The sequence below is a fragment of the Podarcis tiliguerta genome (genome assembly GCF_965153285.1).
Source record: "Podarcis tiliguerta genome assembly, chromosome: Z".
Taxonomy (NCBI): domain Eukaryota; kingdom Metazoa; phylum Chordata; class Lepidosauria; order Squamata; family Lacertidae; genus Podarcis; species Podarcis tiliguerta.
Window position 1 is genome coordinate 14,063,797 of NC_139553.1, and position 15,488 is coordinate 14,079,284.

General features: G+C 41.1%; 1 protein-coding gene across 4 annotated transcripts in view; it reads right to left on the minus strand.

The window, feature by feature from the left end:
• MED27 (mediator complex subunit 27) overlaps nt 1–13,097 on the minus strand; it is a 157,762-nt gene extending 144,665 nt beyond the window's left edge. For all 4 annotated transcript variants that reach the window (XR_014507239.1, XR_014507240.1, XM_083423988.1 and 1 more), the window contains exons 1-2: nt 12,794–13,097; nt 10,702–10,846 (exon numbers count right to left, since the gene is read on the minus strand). Coding sequence is in view for 2 of the 4 variants with exons in the window: in XM_083423988.1 (XP_083280114.1) it covers nt 10,702–10,846; nt 12,794–12,999 (351 nt within the window). In the remaining 2 variants the exon portion in view is untranslated. The remainder of the gene's footprint in view (nt 1–10,701; nt 10,847–12,793) is intronic.
• Between the last annotated feature and the right edge of the window lie 2,391 nt (nt 13,098–15,488).

Here is a 15,488-nt window from a genome sequence, read left to right on the forward strand (position 1 = left end):
TCCCCATTTGTCTAATCTCACTCTTTTGTTTTACATTGTTTAGGCAAGGAATATTTTGCATTGTTTAGTTGACTGGCATGGAACATATTTTTTAAAAAATAATCCTAAAATTGTCAGCTACAATGCAAATGAAACAGGTGTGAAAGGGACTGTGGATTTCAACTACTTCTACAAGGGCACATGTGAACCAGTGAATGCCAGTTCTAAAATGGGCTCATCTGATTAAGCATCTTCACATCACTGAAAGATCTACACCTAATTGAGGGGCTTCTATTCAGCACTACAAATGAGCAGTTTCCAGTCAGTGCTATTAATAGCGTATAGGAGCTTGGTTCTAACAAGCTTGGTTCTTGTCAACCACAGTAACTTTACCTAATGTTCTGATTACATTTACAGAATAATTGAAGGTTTCCCTAAACCACAGAAAACTACGGCAAAACTAGTCACAGAACCTACCCAAATACAACACACACCCAAATCCTGTTTCCATTATTCTCTGACAGTAGATCGAAGATTAATGTTGTCAAATTAAAACTCTCAAATGTGACTGTTTATACATGTGCAGTTGTTACAACTGCTCTCCCTCTCACTGTTTATGTGGATTTCAATCACCATATGCCAACTTATACAAAAAATTGTTCCAGTGACACACGGTGGGGGTTTTTTGTAGGAGAACAGTTAGGGTCAGGACCGGGGGGGGGGGGGAATGCACACGTGATGCTGTGACATCCTGACATCACACACACCCTGAAAGAGACGCCAGGGCTCTGGTGGATGCTGTAGCCCTCCTGCCTCGTTTGCAAATCTGGGCGGGCTTTGGGAAGGTGATGGGAGGGCTCTTGGACCCATCAGAGCATTGCGCCTCCCTCCCTAAGCCAGGCAGAAGCTTTGTGGGCTTTAAGAAGGAGAGCCAGGGAAACATTTAGGGGACTAGCCTAGTCCCCTTAGTCCACTGACCGCACACCACTGAATTATACAAATAAAACGTATGATTATTTAAATATAGATTCTGGACACACCATAGAAGCTAAAGCTTGTGCTTTTTGAAACAGGCAGACAAGCAAAATAAATTTCAATATCTTGAACTAATGGCATATCAACTTGTTAATTTGTTTATTGCTTGATAAAGGTAAAGGGACCCCTAACCATTAGGTCCAGTCGTGGCCGACTCTGGGGTTGTGGTGCTCATCTTGCTTTATTGGCCGAGGGAGCCGGTGTACAGCCTCCGGGTCATGTGGCCAGCATGACTAAGCTGCTTCTGGCGAACCAGAGCAGCGCACGGAAACGCCGTTTACCTTCCCGCCGGAGTGGTACCTATTCATCTACTTGCACTTTGACGTGCTTTCAAACTGCTAGGTTGGCAGGAGCAGGGACCGAGCAAGGGGAGCTCACCTCATCACGGGGATTCAAACCGCCGACCTTCTGATCGGCAAGTCCTAGGCTCTGTGGTTTAACCCACAGTGCCACCCGTGTCCCTTATTGCTTAATACTGATCAATAAAAAAAACTGTTTGCCTGTAACCTGCAAGAGAAAAATTCCTGGGGGAAAACACTGAATGTATTTATTTGCCAGAAGAAAGAAACATTCTTAGGGCTGGAGGAAAGGTTTATTCATTCCATTTGATCACCCAGTTTTCCAGTAGCCCTCTGGTTGGGCAGCAATGAGCTTAGACTCTCCTGGAGAAGATGACTTGAGCCAACTGGGGCTATTTGGGAACAGATATTTTTAGGATGTTGCAAACTGCTTTGAGATTTTCTTTGAAAAAATGAAGCAACACATAAATTATATAAAATAAATAAAAATAAGGGAAAGTTATAAGGATCTCAAAGAGAGGCAAAGTTCTTACAGCAGGGCCCCTTCATAACTAGTTCTCTTGGAATCTTTGCATTTTCAATGAAGTGTGAGGACCTCTACTTTCGTTCCTTTGACTCAAGTCTAGAAAACAGGATAACAGTCCTCTGTGCAAAGCAACAACTGAATATGATGCTCGTTTACTTACTGAAGCCAGTTTAGGTATGTCAAGATCCTAGATTATAAATCCTGATAGCTTTCCCACTCTGATCCTAATCAAAAATGAAAATCAGAGTAGCAACATCTATTTCAAAAGCAATGATATCTCATTCCCAAGAGGGATCATAATGACCAAATACTTGTCAATGATGCATTCTTCACACATGCATCATTGCTCTAATGAAGTAAATAAAAAATGCTTCCCTTAATTGTATGAATGAAATCTCTCTGGAGAAAACTGGATACCTGAAGTAACGTTATAAGAAGTGTTATAGAGAAATTTTGTAGAGTAAATCTTGTGGCTTGGGTAAAATGCAGTTCTCTGATACCATTAACATATTTCAATTTCACTATTTAGGGAAGCTTTTAATGTTTGATGTATTTTAATATTCTTTTGGAAGCTGCCCAGAGTGGCTGGGGAAGCCCAGCCAGATGGGCGGGGTATTTTTTATTATTATTATTATTATTATTATTATTGTCATACCAAAGCAAATTAGAAATGTTTGAATACAATTAGAAATTATCTATTAAATTCACATTGAATTATGGCTTATTACAAGACAAAAAAAAGTTCACCTCAACAGTGTTCTTGGACTCCTACGGTTAACAATTAATGACACTTTATTGCTGTTAAACTCAATATCTGTGTCTGATCAATACCAAGCTACCAAAGCAGTCTAACAAGTCTGAAACTCCCCTACAAGTACCTATTGATTTTTTTTTAAGGCATGCAACAAAATGACCTACACAAATAACTGAGAATGAAACAGATAATTTAATAAACTCGAGAAAGTACAACGTTATTTCCCTTGGCTTCAATGTCAGAAAATCATAACTCATTATTGGTAGTTCGCACTCTTTTAAGGAGGGGGTTCTATATACAAAGGTGTGATTGCACAATAGTTCTGGTTGCCACATCTCGAAAGGATATCGTAGGGCTACAAAATGTTGAGAAAAGAGCAGTCAAACTGATGAGACCGGAACTGCTCCCCAATGAAAAAAGGGTACAGTATTGGGGGCTTTTTCATTCAGAGAAAAGGCACACAAGAGGAGATATGTAAGAGATGAATAAAACTCTGCATTGTGTGGAGAAAGTGGTCAGAGAAAAGTTTTTCTCCCTCTCTCAATACCAGAACTCAGGCCCATCAAATAAAGCTGAATGTTTAAGAATGAGAAGACACATAAGGAAGTACTTTCGCACACAGCAAATTGTTAAACCTATGGAGCTCACTACCAAAAGATGTAGTCATGGCCACTAATTGGATGATTTTAAAAGAGAATTAGACAAATTCCTAGAGGATAAGGCTATCAATGGCTACCAGTCATGATTGGCAAACTTCAGTGGGTTGCATCCAAATAAGTTTATCTCAGAGTTGACACAATTAAATTAATGGCATTAAGTCAATTGTGTCCATTGTTTTAAAGGATGTAATCTGAATAGGACTAACCTTGGATACAGCCCAATATTAGGACTAGTATGTTTCCAAAGAGCAGTTGCTAGAAAACACGTGGGGAGAGTGTTGTTGTGTTCAGGTCCTGCTTGCAGACTTCCCATTGGGCCACCTGGTTGCCCACTATGAGAACAAAAAGCTGGATCAGATGGGCCACTGGCCTGGCCCAGCACAGCTCTTCTTATGTTATGTTCTTACACCCTATGATACCCTGGCATCACTTTGAAAGAGGCACTCTACCCCTCCCTGAGTGGCCAGTTGCTTTAGGGCACCTGCAAAGCCCAGCATAACACCAGGAACAAGAGCCCGTAAATCAGCAACATAACAAAGCCCTATTCCAAAATGTGTGAACAGCCCAATTAGCTATGATATGCAGTCTGCTGGAGGTTTACTTTTATCCATATATTTTCAATGTGTATTGAGATTTTTTTTTCAATTTAAATTGCATTTTTTTGGTTTTTCAAAAGAAACTTACAAACATTCAAAAACACAATGACATACATTTCTAATAGACACCCCCCTCCCTTTTGTGGTTTCTTCTGAATTTAAATTTTCATACCGAATTTTCTACATTACTCCATCTTTAATTATTCTTTAGTTTCTCATAATAATCTGTTTAACTGCTTGTTTTACATTAATCCAGCTAATGAACTTATTTGCATACACTGAGAAAATGTTTTATTTAAGTTTTTTTTTTGTGTGTGTGTGTCTATTTAGCTCAATTCCTTGTACTACCCTTGTAGTATTCATCCCTCCCCTATTTAGTTCACATAATTCAACTGTCTAAAAATCTTTGGCCAAGAACCTTATGTACCACACCTTCAATGGTTCTCTAAAATGCATTTTTGAAGAGTGATCAGAAGATTGTTTCCCCTTCCCCCAAAAAATCAAACAAGAAGCACTTTGCAGCATGCAAATATTGCAGCAAAACATGGAATAATTTGGTCTCAGCTCTAGCTGTAAGAGCAGCCTGGAAGGATGGGAAATTCCTTTACTAAGACCAATGGGATGACACATCTGCATTAGCAGATGGCAGGGTCAACAGCCCCTGCAAAGATTAACAGAAAAGGTGTCAAAAAGATGTGCCATTTTAGAGTACAAGATTATCAAACTACCTATTTAAGATAAGCCTACTAAAAGAGTTCTCACAAAGCTTTGCTACTGCAGAATCCATGGGAACATCTTAGCAGGCACAGCCTCAGGCATGCACTGGGGCTAGGGCATACAAGTGACACGTCAAGGGCAAAGTGTGCATGAATATACAAGTAACAATAAAGGAAAGCAGCAAGTGAGAACAGTGTTTAATCTAACCTCAAGGTACATAGAAATAATGTCTTGCTAAGGTGGCATTCCCTAATACTTCAGGACTTAATTTACTGTATTTGGACAAGAAAATATGTCTCATGTAGACACACCATATTTCAAGAACTACAAAGTTCACCCTACAACAGAGCACAACAAGGCCACCATAGAATCATCTCTATTCACTAAAAATGTCTCTAAACTGCCATCTGGATGCTGAGAAAGCAGTGAAGTTTGCCATGCAGAACTGGGGGGTGGAGTCTAATCTGAATTTCAGCTGCTTACCTGCCAAAAAGTTCACCATTGGACAATCTATTTTAGTGAACTGCACTAGAATAAAAAAGTTCAACTATTTAAGCCCTCAAACAGCCATTCCTACTAATTCAGCCTGAATTAATAAAATGCTATGACTCGAGAATTCAGCTGCAAATGCGTTAGTTCAGACAGATTTTTTCACCCATTTCAACACCACAGAGCATAAGCTTTTGACACCAGTGTTATCCTACAGTGAATCCTCACATGCATTTAATATTAGTTCCATGTATACATTACAAAGTATATTCTTTGATGCCACCTACAATTTAGAAGTTTTTATTAAAAGCACACTACAAATGATTGCTTGAAGACCCTACTAAATGTTTTTAGAAACAGAATACACATTTTTATTTCAAACCACAAAGGCAAGTGAAAACACTGCACCTAAAACTTTGGTGATGTCAAATGGACGGCACGTGATCAGTCCTGCTCTACAATGAAAATGGCCCGTGGGGGTTAAGAGAGGTTAGGAACTGGCCTACTAGTAGGAGCCAAAAATTCCTACCCCTGGTTGAGTCTTACATTTGCAAGCTGACACACACCTCAGGCTGGCACACTCCCCTCTGCTCCTTGGCACAGTTCATACAGTAGAGATTGAAAGCATTCACCATTAAACTGAGTAGTTTTCCCGTTACATCCATACTTCAGAGAAGCCACCCAGAGGACTTGGGTTATTGGGTGGTATAGAAAAGCAACAGGTAAAACAAAAACAAATTATACTTAATCTAAACAAGCCTGTATCAAACTACAGCTTAACAATCTTGACTTGTTCAACCAAGCAGAGTTTAAAATTGAACGAACCAGTGTTTTCAAGTTTACATGTTATAGGGAACTCTGATTAGTTTAAAAGCAGGTATTTCCAGTCTCCTTGCAGTCTCCACCTTTAACTGGATAATGGGGTGGGGTGGGTAGTATGTTCACTTAGGCTCATTCATACAACATGTCCAAATCAGGCAACTGCCTCGTTATCTGTTATCTTTATAAGAACTTTAGCTCTTGAATATACTAAAATACACAGATTAAGAGATGGTGTGGCATCTTAATTTGGCTTCTCTTTTTAAACACACACACACACACACAAAAATAGATTTAAAGATGTAATTCATGTTTCCATATGCTCTTTGACAGGCAATTAGCCCACTTAAGTGTTTAACTAACAAAGCAAACACCGTATGGTTACACCCCTTTCCCCATCCCTTTTCATTTAACATTTGCTCATACACACAGACACCCTCTATTTCTGTTGTCCATCTGTTTGCAAGTGACATAAAGCTGGGCTGGGGGTTCCCTTGCAACCAACATAGTCAAAGTTGCATGCCACAACAGAAGAATTAGCTGAATCAATGCCAACTGAATCAAGTCTATTGGTCCACCTGCTGCACTTTTCAGTTTCCCGCTCTATTTCAATCAATTTTCTCCTCTCCTCTCCTCTCCTCTCCTCTCCCAGCCACTTTCTCTTCATCTGTCATTCAGCCCATTAGCCCATCAAGCTCAGTATTGGCTTGCAGTGGCTGGAAGCAGCTCTCCAAGGTACCGAGCAGGAATCTTTCCCAGCCCTACTGGGAGATGCTACAGATTGGACCGCCCCTGTGCAAGAAACTAGGTGCTGTAGTACTGAGCTATGCCACTTCCACACTGGATTCAATGGGTTTTACCCTCACGTTAAGCGTAAATACCGCAATGACAACTGCTCCCCATATGAACCAACAGGGACCCAGCAATCATCCTCTGAGGTCCTTCTTCATGTGCCTCCTCCATGAGAAGTGCAGAGAGTGGCAACAAGAGAATGTGCCTTTTCTGGGGTGGCTCCCCATTTGTGGAGTGCTCTTCCCAGGGAGGCTCACCTTGTGCCTTCATTACATATCTTTAGGCACCAGGTGAAAACATTTCTCTTTTTCTTTTTTCAGTATAACTTTATTAAATAATACAATCAAATTTCCAGATATATTTGCAAAAAACACAATTGTTTACATATATGTCAAACATAAACTATGAAAGAAGATAGAAAATAAGAGAAAGGGGGGAAAAGAAAAGAAAGAAAAAAGAGAAAGAAATACTGTTTTCCATAAACAGTAAACAGAATTACTGTTTATTAAAACCTTTCTCTATAACCAAGCCTCTGATTAACCTTCTATGGTCTTTAAAAAATGTTTGTGAGAAAGGGGGGGTGTTATTGGTTTGTTTATGTTTTATTATGTACTTTTGTGTTCTCATTTTGCTTTTTTAATGTTGTGAACCACCCTGTGAACTTCAGATGAAGGACGGTATACAAATATATTAAATAATCATAATCAGACTATTTATATATCACAAGCTCAACAAGGAAGGTCCTTCTAATAATCTGGTTTTGTCTGCAGTTCTCTATCTACTTACTTGACTGTAAGGTAAGTCACATTGAATTTAACAGCCCTTATTCTTTTTTACCTGTTTTTATTAAGTTTTTTGTTAGGAACATAGATAAACAAACAACAATGAAGAATGAAACTGAAGCCACAAGTATGTTGCACACATTTTTTGTGAAGAGGAAACACCAATTCACACCTACAGTACATAGCTATATTTCAAATGTAGTTGTCCAGAAATATTTTAGAGGTCTGTCCAAAAGTTTGTTTATGAGCAGGAGGCATTATTCCTCTCCTCTGATGAGCTATAAATGCTAACAATGGATTCCAGCCCCCAAGGAATGCGTATTCTGACTTCAGCCCCCTAACTGTCCCATTCTGTTGCCTCATTTCTCAACCACCACTACACATTAAACCTTTGATCATCAACTTTGCAATGGGATGGGAGGGTGCATTGGTCCAAAGATGTGTAATATCCAAGCACACAGCAGCCAACAAAAATCCAATCCAATCTTTAATGGGACGTATTTTTGAGCAGATGAGTGTACAAGACTCTATTAATAGGGAGTAAATTCATGAGTTGAAAAATGCTGAAATATCCAAATTCTTTTACCCCCCTTTTTTTACTCCTGCCCTTAAGTCCACATTTTATCCTAGCTCAGCGATGTGTTTTATGTGTACAATTGTTAACGCATGAGCAATCTGGGCAGAGAAGGAAAGGGAGCTGTCCTGGGCTCTCAGCTCATCAAATATACAACACACCAGCCACAAAGGGGTCAAAAATTAAAAATTAAATGCAGAGAGGCAAAAAGTACTTCCATGCATCACAGCAACTAAATGCTCTCCCCTTCCAAATGACAGCAAAGAGTCAGACCAAAAACCCACTCCAGTGACTCCATATGTTCTTATTTAAAAACAGCTGCTGAGAGTGGGCAAAACCAATCCAACTAAATCAGTTTTGCATACATGCAAGAGTAAAACGTTGTCTCATGTTACTGCATCATAAAACAAGCAGGAAGTGAAAGAGATGGCCAGAGAAACTATTCTGAAGGAGCAAAGAGTTACAGGTGACAAGCCCTCTTGTTAGAACAGGCAATTGAAGCATCAATACCAGCTGATGTAAACAATGGAGGTGGGAACAAATTACTGAATTCAAAACGAAGTGGTGATTAAAGGGCAACTGCTGAGTGAGTATTTAAGTGCTTTGAAACCAGTTTATCACAAAAAGATAAAAAGGCATAAAGAAGTGCTTAAACCACATTCTGAAGGCAATTATAGAGCACTAAATTAAAATAAAACTACATTTCCACATGCAGATGCAAAGGTGAGAGAGGACCTTGAGGTTTAGAGGCATTCCCAAAGAGGCAGAGGAGCTTATTGATGAAAGAATCATTAAGGAGTTAGCCAAATGGTTAGAGCTTCAAGAAGACGAAATAATTAAAGGCACAGAGAAAATATTCAGAGTGAAATCAGATGTTGCTAAAGCAAACAAATGGCCTGGAAACTGTTTGATGTCTTTCAACTCAAGTCAAATTAGAGATAAAATTTTGCAAACCAGTAATAAAAGAAGACTCAGAATTGGGGAGAAAGACATTATTATCGATAAAGGAGATTCCTTCACACCTGTTGAGAAGGAGAGACAACTATACATTTCTGACTGAAGCATTAAAAGCAAACTCCATTGTTTATAAGTGGGAGGTTCTGGAGGGAATCTCCTTCTTTAAAGGGGAAAGGCGGAGGTGTGTGACAGCGGACAAAGCTGCTTGAATCCTGCTTGAGGGTTTGCCACAGGCATCTGGGTGCCCATTTTGAGAACATGATGCTGGACTAGTGGGCCATCAGGCTGATCCAGGAAGGTCTCCTTATATTTTTATGTGTGTAAGGATTACCCTAATATCACTTTTTTGAGGGTGACTACACAGGATACAAAGGTTCCGAGTAAAGAGGAATGCCTCCTTGACGCCAAAAAGATTGCCCACCCTACAATAACAATCATTGTCCAATGGTGGGTTTGTCCAATACTATGCAGGTATTTTCATCGATGAGAAACAGAGAAACCAGCTGCTATCATGTATATTAAGATAAAAACATAACATATATAGGGCAGTTATTCAACTAAGTTTTATTTAGCGCAGAGCCACTGAAATTAATTAGCATGCCGAAGTTAAAAAGGTAAAGGTAAAGGGACCCCTGACAGTTAAGTCCAGTCATGAACGACTCTGGGGTTGCGGCACTCATCTCGCTTTACTGACCAAGGGAGCCGGCATTTGTCCGCAGACAGTTTTTCCAGGTCATGTGGCCAGCATGACTAAGCTGCTTCTAGGGAAACCAGAGCAGTGCACGGAAACGCCGTTTACCTTCCTGCTGGAGCGGTACCTATTTATTGCACTTTGACATGCTTTTGAACAGTATATGCCTAAGTTAGGTCCTTTCATTTCAATGAGTAAAACTTAGTTAAATAACATTCTACACAATGCTAAAGTAGAGGGAAACACAGTTTAAGCCTAGCCAATAACATGGTCTGTTGATACAGCCATCACCAGACAAGAAATATCTACTGTAACAGCTACCATATTGGCAAAATGTTGTTGTGGTCTATAAGACACCTGGAGTTCTGTCAGGGGGAAAGGCGGTTATAAATAAATAAATAATTCAACATGTCATCAGATTTCAAGGTATTTTCCCAACAGCTTGAAGAATGATTCTCCTCCAGTGTTACAAGCTCCACCTTCAGTTTGATACGACTTTTGTAGGTAGCTACCTAGATATTATATAGCATTTTCTTGTACAATTCTAAAAGTTTAAAACTCTGTTGAACTCATTAGAACAAGCAAAGTTTTGTATTATACAAATCAATCATGCATTTTATTTAAACATGTACACAGTTTAAAACATGAATGTCACCAGAGAGATAACTCCAATCAATTCTTAGAAGATGTCAAGGACTGAAAAAGCACCTCCTTATGCTTTTGGATGCGCTTTTTAAACACTTACGAGTAGAAGAGGTGCACACAAATTTGTTGAGGGTGGAGGATACAATTTTGCTTAACCCATTCCCATCATCAGCTTCTGTTAGCAGCCTCTTAAAACAAGGACAGGGTATAGATATAGCTGCCATACTATAATTTCTCTTGCACCATAGCACAGTGAGCTGCTTCTCTCTGCATCAAAGCAAGAGGCAGCTGAGATAGCAAAGCTGCAATAGCCAAGAATTTCAAACCCCTCTATATAACATAACTTTGACTAGCAATTAACATTAATACACTTCTTTTATTTCTTACCTTATTTGACCATTTATAAGCCTGAAGCAGCTGGCTGTAGAGGGGTGTTTTGTCCTGCACAGGATCTAAACTCAACAATCCACTATTGTGGAGAGGATGGTTCTCCGATGGCTTGCCTACAAGATTACTTAGACGTTCCAGTTCACTAAAATAAAATGAAAAGCCATTAAATTATGGTATTTAACACAGCATATTTTATTAACTCTTATGTGGTTTTGTCATATTTTACTACACAGTAGGGCAGCTTCATTCACTGGGCTTCTCAACATTGCACATCACTGCTGGGTACCAAGAGTAAGAGGGGCAAGGGGAAGGCACTGGGAAGCTCATTGTAGGTACAGTGGCAGGAGCATCGGATACGTTTGTTTATAATTATATTTTGGGAATGATTCATGTTCTTATGTAGCTGCACTGTTTTATATTTTCTGGATGTCCCATGCTCATATTATAAAGTAGTTGTGTTTTGTGTTCTAAATCAAGCACTTCTAGGAATTGTTTCTTTTTGTTTTCTAATGTATTTCTCATTAATAAAAAATTTGGTGTGGAACAAGCAATTTTTTGTTATGAAAGTTTGTCCCAGAGAAAAAAGTTTGAGAATCAGTGCATTATGCATCACCATTAAAAAGAAACAAACTGGGAAGTTATAGTGCTGGGAGAGACTCTGAGCCAGAGACCCTGGAGAACCACTCTTTTGCAACTGGTGTACAGGTCCCTTGACCAGGTCACATACCCTCACCCAAGCTATCTCAAAACTGTCAGATTAACAGGAGAAAAATATAGGATCCCCTGCATCTAAAAAGTTTGAAGACTTTCAGTACAGACAGGGGAGAAAGGTAGATGCATTCTCCAGCTCTCTTTATACTTCATACCCTCAGTGTTTTCGCCTAGTTGGAATGCATTGTGGAAAGAAGAAAAGAAAATCTATAAAAATTTATTTACAAAAAAAGAGAAATGTGTTCCTGAACTAAGTTGATGCCTCCTGCTTTTGTGGATGGAGGATAGAGAGATGGTTTGGGAAAGTAGCCTACTGTGCAAAAGTAGCATTTATACCTGTTGCTCCACCCACTTTTGCCTCTAGCCACCCACCCACCACAGACATGTGGCCCTCAGAAGGCTGCCTAGCAGGGAATGTGGCAATTCATTACACTTCTGGTTAGAATCCTCTTTCTTTCCAATTAACCTATCTTTTTTCAGTTTCTGCACCTGGGTCTGCTGGTCATTCCCCAGCACCTGACAGTCACAGCAACACCCCAACCTCTTAACACAACACATCCAACAATTAACAACCATCCTCCCTTCTAGCTTGCCCCAAACCATATAGCATCCAGAAGATAGACCTCCTCTGGACCTAGAGGTTTCACTGTTTTGCTGTGCAGAGCATGGCATATCCAGTTAACAACAGCATTGCTGTGGCTTGTCCCAACAGCACAGAATTCAGAAGGGAGATGGTCCCAGAACCTGTATGGTTCCAGAACACTGTGCAGCTGTGGCAAGCATGGCATCTCCAACAACAAACCTTGCCCAAGACCACAAAGCTTTCAGAAGGTAGACCATCCCTGCTGTGGAAGTTCCACTGCATAGGTGTGGAGAGCATCTCCAAATATCAACCACTACCCTTTGTGGCTTGCCTTAAACCAAGTTGTATTCAGAAGAAAGTATTGTCTCTGCACATGGAGGTTCCATTGCAAAACTGTAGACAGCATGACATATTCAATTAATAACAGCAGCTACTCTCCCTTGTGGCTTGCTATGAACGAAGCAGCATTAACCTGCCCGTGGTGATTTCCACGGCATAACTCTTCAACGAACAGCAGCAGCAACCCTCCCTTAAGGCTTGCCCAAACCCACATAGCCTTCATAAAACAGACTGTTCCTGAACGTGGAAGTTCCACTGTTCAGTTGTCACAGCGAATTAGCATTTCACTGCACTATCGAATTCCACATCTAATTGGGGGGTCGCCTTTTTCTCAAGCATTTCTAGCCTTGTGGGCACCATCTCCTCATCCCAGAAACGGGAGGAAGGGAGGGGGGAGTGTCGCCCAGGGCAACCTCCTCCTCGGCAGGTCTTTTTCCTCTTTCCCTTCCTCCTCACCCCAAGTCTCTGCTGACGGAGTGGAGGCTCTCTTGAAAGCTGGAGACGAAGCTCTTCTCACGGCCCTCCAAAGCCTCCTTGTTGCGCCTGCCGTCCTTGAGGCAATCGAAGACGCGCGTGACGCTGGAGCGCAACGCCTGGATAGCCGAGATAGCCTGGGCAAAAGCCTCCAGGTTGACCCCGGCGCTTAACACCCCATCCGCCATCTTTGGCCAGCAACCTCCTGTCGGAGCGTGAGGATATACTGAGAGGAGTGCGGGGGGGGGGGGAGGACGCCGCCGCCGCAAAGCAGGCTGGGAGATGTAGTGCACGGAACTTGGGCAAAAGAGATTGAGGGACGCTGCGGTCGCAAAGCAGCCTGGGAGACGTCTCCCCCCCCCCCCCCCGCTCCAAAAAAGCGCGGAGAATGAATCCTAAAGGGCAAGAAGACGCTCCAGCCACAAAGCAGGCTGGGCGATGTAGTCCGCGGGACAGTGAGAAGATTTTCAGGAGATGTAGAGGCGTGTGATTGAAATCGGAGTGCTTTGTTTACCTCCTGTCTGCCAGGTTACCTGTTTAATGGTCACTTGATTGGGTTGCCTGGGGAGCCTGGCCAGTCTTTTGTAATGATAAATACTTAGTTCCTGAGCCAGGTCACAGCCTCACACCCTATTCATATCTTAAATGTGCCCTTAAGACAGGATTTGTGAAGGAAAAGACAATGGTGAGGCTTTTCCATTTTCCTTTGACTTTGCAGAGAAAACATTTGCTCAGTTTGGGAATCAAAATGCTTTCAGGTCGGTCTTCCTGTGCTGATCTATGTACGTGCTTGGTTCCTTTAACATATATCTAAGACCTCAAAATTCCTATCACACCAATCACAATGAATAATGCTTCCATTGTTTTATCTTATTCATCATCCACATCTGGGCACTAGAGATGGCAGATTAGAGACAGAGAGAACATTTTCCTTCCTTGAAACCACCAATGTAGCCAATGAGGCAAGGCAGTCACTTAACTCATTGCCCAAAAAGAGGATATACATTCCCCCCCCCCTCTTTCCTCTTAAGGAACTTAAGGTAACATAAATGCTTCTCATCTTTTCCATTTTGTGCTCACAACAACCTTGTGAAGTAGGTAAGCCCCAATAGATAGTGACTGGCCCAAAGTAATCCAGTGGGCTTCATGTCTGAGTGGAGATTTGAACCATTGTCGCCAAGGCCCTGGTCCCAACAGGAGGTACAAATTTGCATATAATCTCTTTATAGACATTTAGACAGATATTTGCATGTTTAAAAATCAAGGCAATTAATTTCCCATGTAAATAACCTCAAATAAATCATTCAGTTAAGTCCAAGCTTGGATCGCCCAAATAAGTACTACTATAAATTTGCCCCAATTTGTTTTGCACCAACCTCCAAAATAAATTCCCCTTCAGTTTATTGACACCCCCCCCCAATTCATTACCAGTCACCGCATCATTCCTCCAACCCCATATCAGAAATGAAATTAAAGATGAACAGCATGCACTTTGGATGATGGAAAGAGAACACTATCTTGCACAGCCATTGAAATACTCTGCTGTCCAAAGGAGTACAGGAATGGGGAATCTGGTCCTCCAGAAGCTCTTTGACTCCTGCTCCCATTGTTCTTGACCACTGACTGGCAAGAGTTGGTGGGAGTTGGAGTCCAACACGTGGAGGACAGCAGTTCCCCCCTGTAGCATAGGGTGAGAGGCAATCATCTGCCCCTACTTATTCTACCACTGTTATAGAAAAAAATGGGATTGGTGTTTACAGCCCAGCTCTCCATCAAGGGATTCAGTGTCAGTCAGGGAAAATTGAGTGGAGTCAGGATCCAGTGAAAGCAAAGAAGATCTTTATTTTTCTGCTGCAACAGAGTTCACACACACACACACACACCTTTCAAGGACCCAGAGCAAAGGTGTGCAAGAACTTTTGAAGACTTTAGAAAGTCTTAGCCCATCCCCTTAGCCAAAGACCATCCAAAATGCATTATACATACATCACAGAAAAAGGCGATCTACAACAGAAATTTGATAGTGTGGCTTGTCTCTCTTGCATTACTGATTGCATTACCAGGTTAGTCTGAGCCAGTCTTTTGAGATGGTAAATACTTTAGTGCTTGGATGCAAGTCACAGACACACCCTATTCATATACAAAATACACCATTAAGAAACTGTTGCAGGAATTTATGTATAGTTGGGGGGGGGTTGCCCCTCCAGCAGATATCATGCACATGCAGCCCACTACCAAAATCAGCACTATCACTTTTGTGACTTTTGTTATTTGTCCCCACAAAACACTTCATCACAGTTTCTTCCTATCTATTCAAAGGGCCTTTGCTACACAATACCAAATGTAACAATTCACTGATAAATGTATCTATGTACTGGTTCACTGGGAAAACTTCAGAAATTCATATAGACATGTGAGCTCAGCTACTCAGCAGCCCCTCTGCATGAGTGATAATTCCTGACATCCTGATACCTGAGTGCCAGACAGGTAGCCATTCCAGAAATAACAAACCAGATGAAGACAAAAGGGTGTGATTAACTTGGCTGGGAAACAGGGAAATGTAAATATCTCTTTTGTTACACTTGATGGGTGTTTGGTGGAGGGCAAGGAGAACCATGGGGCAGGGTTCAGGATGCTCAGATTACTGCCACCAGACCTCCCCTTTCATGATGTAACC